Below are 10,707 nucleotides of genomic sequence, written 5' to 3'. Positions count from 1 at the left end.
ATATTTAGTAGAATTAATAACTCATGGTTCAAATTATTTGGTCCTGGAAAGATGTCCAATTTTGCTGTTACACTGTGAGGTATCAGACCTTTGAGCAAAAATGATTGGACTATACCAGAATTCATTTTTGCAACTTAAATCGGCAACATATTTTTCTGAAACATTTCAGAGACCCATGAGCAAAGATGGCAGTAAGCTGGTCACGTTCCAGCCAAGTAACTACCATTGAAACTAATGGCAATGGTTATAATAATGAACTCCAGGTGTTACAGACCTCAATGATCCTGGCAGTGCCTGAGCAACTGCTCGGAGCTTATAAAGTATCCAATGAAATTCATTATCCATAACATAATACATATTAAAAGAAACAATGTAAAGGTTAAACAGTTTCTGAAGTCTAACTTTAGATTTTTATCATAGATCAATCTCTTACTTGCACAAAACTAAGTGTATCTGACTGTCTCTGTCCAGTAGGAGGTGCTACATGATCATCAGAGGTTGAGAAGGTGCTGGATATTCACAATCCAGCATGAAAAGTCAAGTCTGATACGGTTCAAACTAATGCTTTTGTGTGCTAAATCACTGTTGTGACATCTACTGTATGTCTCATGTTAACATTCATATTGTCTTACTTTGTTTACTCATATATTGTGTACACAGATTGTCCTATTCTCTGTAAAGATTGGAACAAAAATAAGTGATCAAATAAATTGAACTGAATGTCACTTACAGTTCATTATGAGCAAACTGAAAATAAAAACAGTTTGAACTGGGTCTTGTCAGACTTCACTGTGTGAATGGATACAGGACACAAAACACTGCAGATTTACAATAAAACATTGCAGTAACGGTACATTTGAAGAAACCAGTTAATTCACTTTTGTCTCACACACAATTCTGAGAAAACAGGAGAATCTCAGTGTCTCTGCATTTCTCAAACCACAGTTCTTATGATATGATTTGAGGGCCAACTCAGTCCCTGTGCCCCCTTACCTTAGAGTATTTTTTAACCTTTTGTGTTTTACCACATTTTTGTAAAATTCTACATTAAAAAAAAATTGCATTTACTAATTCTGTAGTTACATTATTTCATAATATTAACCTTAATTTGCATTACATACAATACATTTTGGCAAAGGCATACCATTGTTCCTTTTGTGTGTATTTCTAACTTTTAAATTCTTTTCTTTCTGTCTTAACCCATTTGTGCCCAAATTTTTCTGAATGTTTTCATGCATATAGTCCTGTTAATAGTGTCCTATGTTAACATGTTCTGCAATTTTTTTCCACAGATTTTTTTCTTTTTTTCTTGAAAAACTTATTTGAATGTGCGGTAACTATAGTTGCCGGTGGGCAAATATGTTGTATGCACCCCTCAATGTAAAATTTGAATAGGAGGAGAACATTTATGCATCTAACTCAAAATAACTGCTTTCAACAGATCAACAGATCAATCAAAGTTCAAGAACATTCGATGTGAACACAAAAAAGCTGCATCGAGCTTATAATCTCTTGAAAATGAAATCACAACAAACAATAAATCCATTTGTTTTAAAGTGGTGGAACATAGTTGTTAGAAAGGCCGAGTTCTGTGCGCATGCGCTGATTCCATCAGTCGTCATTGAAGAGAGAGTGACTCAGCAGAAGGTGCGAGGGCGCTGTGTGTATGCAACGTGTGCGTTGATAAACAAATGTAAGTTGTTTACATAATCAATAGTTGATAAATATTAGTTAAGGGTAGGTGCTGCATTAGTACAATGTTATACTGTTCATGACAGACAAGTATTTATCAGCATTGAAGCCATTATCGCGTGCTGTTGAGTGCCCGTGAATGTGTTGATTATGTTCAATATTACTTGCCATCCGTAAGATATATCTTGTAATCAGTGTTTGATACCTATGTATGGATGCATTATCATCACATTTGTTGCTGATATATCTGCTATTTATAGTTTATGTACGCGATGTTCCTGATTACATGCTGCTCGTTTGAATAATTTTACGATTAGTTTCGTTTTGAATGTTTTGCTGTTTTTGACCACTGGGTGGCAGTATTGTATAAGAATTCATTGCTTGTATGGTGATTTCTTTATTTCATTCTAGATTTAACTTGAACTTCTTTATTTGAGAGATTTGTGACTGTTAATTGACGTAATGCTGTGTAATAATAGCCAGGATGTTTGTTAATATATATCTTTATTTCTTTCCTTTGTAGACCACACCCAAATTTACACACCCAAATTTACACACCCAAAAGCCTGTAAATCCTGTGTACTGCTGTGTTGTGTACCACCCAAATTGTCAACATTAAACCCCTTTTCATGGAACTGATCTGATTCAGTGTGTTCTAACCGACACCCCATTGAGGAAAGCTAGAAACAGACCATCACCTAATACAGTCCGACCTTTTTAAAGCTGCTATTGAACATATGGTCCTTCGAGCCGGATCTGGCGTTTCTCATGGATAAAGCCTTGATCAGTGGCCAAATGCAACCTGAAGGAGCATCAGCACAGATTGTAAGACCCAAACGTCAGGTTCATCCTCCTGCCTACCTTAAAGACTTTGACCTTACGACTGTGCGTCATAGAGTACTTAGCCAGCCGGCATTGCCTGACACAACACAGCATACACAGGTTCTTGGAGATGCAGCAGAGAACATTCCTTCGCCCTCTACCAGAGTATCGAGTCCCATAAGTCAAGGTCCATGGGATACAGTGGATAAATGGTCCATGGTCGGCGAAAGGGCTCCTTCCTTTCAAGTTATGGATAATACTGAACTGCAACCACCTAGTACCAGATACAGCCCAGTGCAGCCAGTTCATCATCCTCAGTCTTCTCCATATCATCGGCCATGGGAAGAGCATCAGTCCACGCCTTTGCCTCAGATCTCTTACACTCCACAAACTAAGAGAACCTCACATCGTGAGCAAGCATCCTACCATCCGCCATCTATGTTATCTCCATCCTTGGGCCCACACCAACCCTTTCCTATCAACCCTGGTAGCTCCTCACTTAGTTTGAATCAAGGGACTGGTTATCATATTATGTCCAACACAGCAATGGAGAGAACAGTAGAGCCTCAGAGTGCCACTAACATGCTAGACATTTTGGGAACAATGATGGGTGAACTTCAAATTATGAAAGATCATATCCTGGCTGCCACACCTACTAAATCGCGCATTGATTTAGCTCTGACTGGTGAACATCCTCGCCATAATACACCTCCCTGGCAGCATCCTGATAAAACCAATTATCAGAATACAGCTCAACCAATACCAGACTTCTATGCTAATACTCCTGTCCCTCACTGGCATTCAAGAACATTGTATGAATCACCTAGGGAGAGAATGGAATATCCTGAACAAGAGCGTTATCAGTACAAGCAACCCACTGGGCTAGAGTTAGCACCTAGAACTAATTTCCTTAACCTGAATCCTGCAGGACAAGAAAGCACCTACAGAGGTCCAGTGCCAACCATCCCTAACTTCTGTACTAAAGATCCCAGCGAGTTTACTCGGTTGAAGATAGCCCTTGATAACCTTTTACCACCAGATGCCACAGAACTGTTCCGATACCAAATCCTACTAGATCATCTGAAGCTAGATGAAGCACGTCTGGTGGCAGATTCCTATCTCAATTCACCATTCCCTTACTCAGATACTATGGCTGCTTTGAACGAAAGGTTTGGCCAGCCACACAAGTTGGCACTTAAGAAGATTGCCAAAGTGATGGATTCCCCAGATCTCCGACGAGGAGATATCGAGGCATTTGACAGATTCGCTCTACAAATTAGCGCTCTTGTTGGTATGTTGGAGACTCTTGGAGATGAAGGAGAATCAGAGCTGCAATGTGGGTCACATGTGGAGAGACTGTTGAGTAAGTTACCTGCTGAAATGAGATCAGGATTTCGAAGACAGATGTACCACCGTCCGGGGTCGGTGTATAACCTCCGTGAATTTTCTAAGTGGCTCCAGTATGAGGCTTGGTGCCAAAGCAGTGAGTCGCAGATCAGTTACAAGAGCCAAAGACCAGAGCAGAGACCAGAACGCAGGCGAGAAACCAAACCTACTGGTCGTACAGCGACTATCCTTCATGGGGCAAATGACACGGTCACAAAGGTACCCCCTGCAGCAGTCCAAGTTAAAGTGGAGAAACCCAAAGTCTCACCTAAAGCCTTTTGTCCTTTCTGTGATAAAGATGACCATTTTCTAAGTCAGTGTTTGACCTTTAAGTCCTTTGATAAACAGCAAATGATTGACTGGATACAAACCAATCATCGTTGCTGGCGATGTGGACGTGCACACCAAGCAGCCCAGTGCACACTGAAGAAGCCTTGTAGCATCTGCAAAGGGAAGCACTTGCAAATCCTGCATGAGGTCAACACCAGGTGTACCAGAGAGGGTTCCTGCCTGGTTAGTTCAACTACTGAAACACTGTACTTGGACAGACCCACTGACTGCAAACGTGTTCTGCTTAAGGTCATCAGGGTTCTGTTGCGCTATGGAGGCAAGACGCTTGACACTTATGCTGTTATGGATGATGGGTCTGAGCGCACAATTCTTCTTCCTGATGCTGCTCGTGTACTTGGTATACAAGGTCAAGCTGAAAATATAGCCTTGCGGACCGTCCGCCAAGATGTGCAGACCATCAGTGGTACTTCAGTTGACTTCCACATATCTCCTGCAACTCAACCTCAGAAGACATTCAAGATCAATGCAGCATTCACTGCCAAACACCTTGGTCTGGCCGATCACTCTTATCCAGTGAGTTTGCTAGAGAAATACAGGCACCTGAAAGATCTCCCACTGCAGGCCTTTGAAAGAGTGAGTCCTTCACTTCTCATCGGTGCTGATAATACCCACCTAATCACACCTATCGCACCTGTCCGAATTGGTCCTCTTGGTGGTCCAGCCGCCATAAAGACGAAGCTTGGATGGACACTGCAGGGACCAGCCAAAATCCTGGAGACCCAATTGCAGCCACAACAGTGCCTTTTCCTGTCTCTCACCCCAACTGAACTAGAACTCAAAGGAGATGTTAAAAGGTTATGGCAACTTGATATTTTGCCTTTCCGCTGTGAAAAGCAGGTGACAAGGTCCAGGGAGGATCAGGAGGCCATTAATCTCTTAGAGAGCAGGACAACTCGCGTAGAGGTGAATGGAATCTTCCGCTATGCTACACCCTTGCTGCGCAGAAAGAATTCACCCCTCCTTTGTGCCCCCAAAGAAGCTGTGATGCCTAGTCTTCGGAGCATGGAACGACGACTGGCCCAAGATCAAGAGAAAGCAGCAGTGTACAATGCGGAGATTGAGAAGTTAGTACTGAATGGCGCCGTTACCAAACTCTCATCGAGTGGAAGCAATGCGACAGAAGAGACCTGGTATATCCCACACCATTTAGTCAGCCACAATGACAAGGACCGCATTGTGTTCAATTGCTCCTTCCAATATAAGGGACTGAATCTTAATGATTCCTTGATGCCTGGTCCAGCCCTGAGCCCCTCTCTTCTGGGTGTTCTACTTCGTTTCAGGGAGCATTGTGTGGCGATTAGCGGCGATATACGTGGAATGTTCCACCAAGTCCTCCTCCTACCTGAGGACAGGCCCCTCCTGCGCTTTCTGTGGCGTGACATGAGACGAGATGACCCACCTGACATCTATGAATGGCAAGTACTGCCGTTCGGAACCACATGCAGTCCCTGCTGTGCCTCCTTCGCCCTCCAAAGGCACGTCTTGTCGCATAGCACAGCAGATGAAGATGTGAGGCATTCTGTTGAGAGATGCTTCTATGTGGATAATTGTCTGCAGAGCTTACCATCTGCTCAAGAAGCAAGACAGTTACTAGACAAAATTCGTAAGTTGCTGGCAACAGGAGGATTCGATATCCGCCAGTGGGCCAGCAATGTGCAAGAGGTTGTCAGTCACTTACCCCCAGAAGCCAGATCTCCTAAGCTAGAGCTGTGGCTTTCACATGATAAAGTGGACCCACGTGAATCCACCCTGGGACTGAATTGGCACTGTGAGTCAGACTGTCTAGGATTCCGGCACAGACCTGTTACTTACCATGCTCTGACGATGCGGAACATATATCGTGTCTTAGCAAGTCAATATGACCCCCTTGGTGTTATTCTTCCATACACTACACGTGCCAAGGTGATTGTTCAACAACTCTGGACTAAGGATAGGAACTGGGATGATCCACAACTTCCTGAGGGTCTTCAGTGGGCATGGAAGGTGTGGGAAACTGAGCTTCAGTACTTACCTCAAGTAGTCCTCCCTAGGTGCTACACTCCATCCAGCATGGACAAACCGAAAGTCACACGTGAGATCCATATCTTCACAGATGCCTCGGAGAAAGCTTACGGGGCAGTTGCTTACCTTCGTTCAGAGGATCCTAGTGGGAGGATACACCTTTCCTTCCTCCTGGCCCGATCACGTGTAGCCCCACGTAAGCAGTGCTCAATTCCTAGACTTGAGCTATGCGCTGCTCTCATAGGAGCGCAGTTGGCCAAACTGGCTGAGAATGAGCTCACCTTGAACATCCAGAAAGTCATTCTCTGGACAGATTCAACAACTGTCCTACACTGGCTGCATTCTGAATCCTGCCGCTTTAAGGTGTTTGTGGGAACGAGGGTGGCAGAGATTCAAGAATTAACTGATCTCAAATCATGGCATTATGTTGACTCTGCCAGGAACCCTGCGGATGATCTTACCCGTGGTAAGAGCCTGAAGGACCTCACTGTACCCAATCGGTGGATACAAGGACCAGAATTCCTCATTCAACCTCAGAGTAATTGGCCATCACCACCAGTAATGCACAGCTCAGAGCCTGAGGATGCCACAGAATTAAAGCGTAGTGCCTTTTGTGGCATGATTAACTCAGCACCGCTAATAGCAGATGACCGCAAGTTCAGTAGCTGGAAAGACTTGGTTGAAGCAGTAGCACAGGAGCTTCAGGGGGCGGCAGAGCAGAGGGGCTCCACTCTAGCAAGTGCTTACAAAAAAGCTGAGCTGTCTGTACTAAGACAGATCCAGATGGACAGTTTCCCTGATGACTACCAGCTGTTGAAGAATGGTAAGCCCGTTCGTTCTAGCAGCCGGTTACTTTGTCTCTCCCCAGAATTCGATGAAGCCAGTGAATTAATACGTGTTGGAGGACGATTAAGACGTGCGGAAGGACTCGACCCAAGCACAGTACATCCTATTGTATTGGATCCCAGTCACCCTAACACTCGGTTGCTCATAAGAGATTACGATGCTCACCTTTGCCATCCAGGACCAGAGCGAGTGTTCGCTGAGCTTCGTCGAAAGGTATGGATATTGAAAGGGAGAGAGGCTGTGAGGAAGCACCAGCGATTGTGTCCTGAATGCTGCAAATGGAGGTCGAAGCCAGCCTCTCAGAAAATGGTTGATCTCCCTCCACCTCGGCTTCGATTGTTCAAGCCTGCATTCCATTCAGCTGGAATGGACTGCTTTGGACCTTTCTTGGTCAAAGCGGGACGTCGTACAGAGAAAAGATGGGGACTTCTATTTAAGTGTCTGACCACTCGGGCCGTGCACCTTGAGGTTCTGACATCCATGGACAGTGATGCCTTTCTCATGGCACTTCGCCGTTTCATAGGTCGCCGTGGGAAACCAGCAGAGCTATACTCAGACCAAGGCACCAACTTCCGAGGAGGTAACACAGAGCTGAAAGAAGCCTTCCGTCAGCTCAGTGGCGATCTACAACAGCAAATGGCTAAGCAGCAGATTAGCTTTCATTTCAATCCTCCAGCTGCTCCACACTTCGGAGGAGTGTGGGAAAGAGAGATTCGCTCTATCAAAGTTGCACTTTACACAACCTTGGGATCAGACACAGTAACTGAAGAAGTGCTTCGAACTGTCCTCATAGAAATAGAGGCCATCCTGAACTCTAAACCTCTTGGGTATGTTTCAGCGGATATTGCTGATTTAGATCCCATCACCCCAAACTGCCTTCTGATGGGGCGGCCAGATGGTTCCCTGCCACAAGTTATATACCCAGTATCTGAGCTCCTGGGAAGACGTCGGTGGAGGCATTCACAAGTATTGTCTGACAGATTCTGGACAGCCTTCATAAAGAACTACTTACCTGAACTTCAGGCCAGGACAAAATGGCAGACTCCATCAGCAGACATCCAACCTGGCATGGTTGTAATGCTCGTTGACCCCCAGTTACCACGTTCGTTCTGGCAGATTGGAAGAGTAGTAAATGTATTCCCTGGGGCTGATGATCGAGTACGAACAGCTGAGATACAGATAAAGGACAGAGTCTATACAAGACCCATCGCTCGTTTGATTGTTCTGCCAGAGATCCAAGATGAAGAAGATCACATCCAAACTAGAGACTAATGGTAACCCATATAGTGTCCGCCTTTCAGTGGAGCAAATTTGGGACCAAATTTGGGGGCGGCTGTGTTAGAAAGGCCGAGTTCTGTGCGCATGCGCTGATTCCATCAGTCGTCATTGAAGAGAGAGTGACTCAGCAGAAGGTGCGAGGGCGCTGTGTGTATGCAACGTGTGCGTTGATAAACAAATGTAAGTTGTTTACATAATCAATAGTTGATAAATATTAGTTAAGGGTAGGTGCTGCATTAGTACAATGTTATACTGTTCATGACAGACAAGTATTTATCAGCATTGAAGCCATTATCGCGTGCTGTTGAGTGCCCGTGAATGTGTTGATTATGTTCAATATTACTTGCCATCCGTAAGATATATCTTGTAATCAGTGTTTGATACCTATGTATGGATGCATTATCATCACATTTGTTGCTGATATATCTGCTATTTATAGTTTATGTACGCGATGTTCCTGATTACATGCTGCTCGTTTGAATAATTTTACGATTAGTTTCGTTTTGAATGTTTTGCTGTTTTTGACCACTGGGTGGCAGTATTGTATAAGAATTCATTGCTTGTATGGTGATTTCTTTATTTCATTCTAGATTTAACTTGAACTTCTTTATTTGAGAGATTTGTGACTGTTAATTGACGTAATGCTGTGTAATAATAGCCAGGATGTTTGTTAATATATATCTTTATTTCTTTCCTTTGTAGACCACACCCAAATTTACACACCCAAATTTACACACCCAAAAGCCTGTAAATCCTGTGTACTGCTGTGTTGTGTACCACCCAAATTGTCAACATTAAACCCCTTTTCATGGAACTGATCTGATTCAGTGTGTTCTAACCGACACCCCATTGAGGAAAGCTAGAAACAGACCATCACCTAATACAGTCCGACCTTTTTAAAGCTGCTATTGAACAATAGTGCAGAACAAAGTCCAGCCATTAAGTTGCTCCAACAGAGCATTGTGAATTAAAAAGTTAAATTACATTGTTCATTAGAAATAATTACTCCTATATGTGACCCTGGACCACAAACCCAGTCAGAAGTCACACAGGTTCATTGTATGAGTCATAATTACAGATTTATTTCTTTTTTTTTTTTTCTTTTATGGCAAAAATCATTAGGATATTAAGTAAAGATCATGTTCCATGAAGATATTTTGTAAATTTTATAAAAAATTATTTTTGTGAATGGATATACATTGTTAAGGACTTCATTTGGACAACTTTAAAGGCAATTTTCTCAATATTTAGATTTTTTTATTTATTTATTTATTTATTTATTTATTTATTTTTGCACCTTAAGATTCAAGTAGTCCCAAAATAGTCCCAAATTTTCAAATAGTTGTGTCTCGGCCAAATGTCCTATCCTACCAAACTATAAATCAATGGAAAGCTTATATAAAAAGCTTATATATTCAGCTTTCAGATGATGTATAAATCTCAATTTCAAAAAATGTTTCCTTATGACTTGTTTTGTAGTCCAGGGTCACATATAACAAACAAACAAAAAATAAATAAATTAAAAAACAAAAAAACAAAACAAATAACAATATATTATATAACAATATAAAATATTATGAAAGCAAAAAGCACTAAAAAAGACCAATAACCTTGATTTATTAACCCATTAAACACAGTATACCCCATTTCCCCATGATATATGTACTTACAAGTCATTTGCCCACCGGCAGCTATAGTTGCTGCTTGGACTTTTGACTAAGTATACAAAAAACTATCTCTTGTAGGATTTGTTTTGTTTGGATGATTCTAGAGACCCTCATGATTATGTAGATATATATATAGCCTATGTCAACAAAAAATACTTTATATTAACATGAAAATTACTATTCTTTGAGGGTTTGCCTTTGCTATGCTTCCTGGAAGTAGGGGTTGGAAGTTCACAGCCTCATGTCACAGGAAGGAAGTGAATACCTCTTTTTTGTTCGTGATATAGCTACTTTATTTGGATGTTTTCTTGCATGTCATGGAGACATAAAACATGTAAAACATCTAGAAAAATACTTACAAAAGGAAAATTACAACCATACACTGCGGCAACTATAGTTGCCGACAGAGATGGGCACTCGAGTTAGAGACTCGGACTCGAGTCGCACTCGAGTCGCATTTTAACAGACTTCAAACTCGGACTCGGACTCGACCTGAAATGACTTCAGACTTGACTCGATTCGGCAAAAAAGACTCGGAATATTTTAAAAACGACTCAAGTCTTTTACCCACTGATATAATAAATAAAGAATTTGTGTTGTGTTTAAATGGTTTTCTAATATCTGCGTCACATTTCCTTACATGTCGTGGTAGATTGGACTCTTG

The 10,707-nt window shown here is 42.3% G+C and overlaps 1 protein-coding gene across 2 annotated transcripts; it reads left to right on the top strand.

Moving 5' to 3' along the window:
* The first annotated feature begins 1,564 nt into the window (after positions 1–1,564).
* LOC125271073 lies at positions 1,565–9,190 on the top strand. 2 transcript variants are annotated; one of them, XR_007185524.1, is made up of 2 exons: positions 1,565–8,556; positions 9,079–9,190. XR_007185524.1 is itself a non-coding variant. In XM_048194999.1 (2 exons), exon 2 carries the CDS (start codon positions 2,461–2,463, stop codon positions 8,368–8,370), a length of 5,910 nt encoding a protein of 1,969 aa, XP_048050956.1. In that variant the 5' UTR covers positions 1,565–1,693; positions 2,216–2,460; the 3' UTR covers positions 8,371–9,190. The 2 variants fall into 2 exon arrangements, 1 of the variants encoding a protein (XP_048050956.1); XM_048194999.1 differs by having other exon boundaries at positions 1,565–1,693; positions 2,216–9,190.
* The last annotated feature ends 1,517 nt before the right edge of the window (positions 9,191–10,707 follow it).

This window comes from Megalobrama amblycephala, linkage group LG7, assembly GCF_018812025.1.
Source record: "Megalobrama amblycephala isolate DHTTF-2021 linkage group LG7, ASM1881202v1, whole genome shotgun sequence".
NCBI classification, from domain to species: domain Eukaryota; kingdom Metazoa; phylum Chordata; class Actinopteri; order Cypriniformes; family Xenocyprididae; genus Megalobrama; species Megalobrama amblycephala.
This window is presented reverse-complemented; position numbering and strand designations above follow the sequence as displayed.

What these genes read in the sequence shown, in the direction of transcription:
- LOC125271073 (XM_048194999.1), top strand. Translation starts at nt 2,461, where the DNA reads ATGGATAAAGCCTTGATCAGTGGCCAAATGCAACCTGAAGGAGCATCA.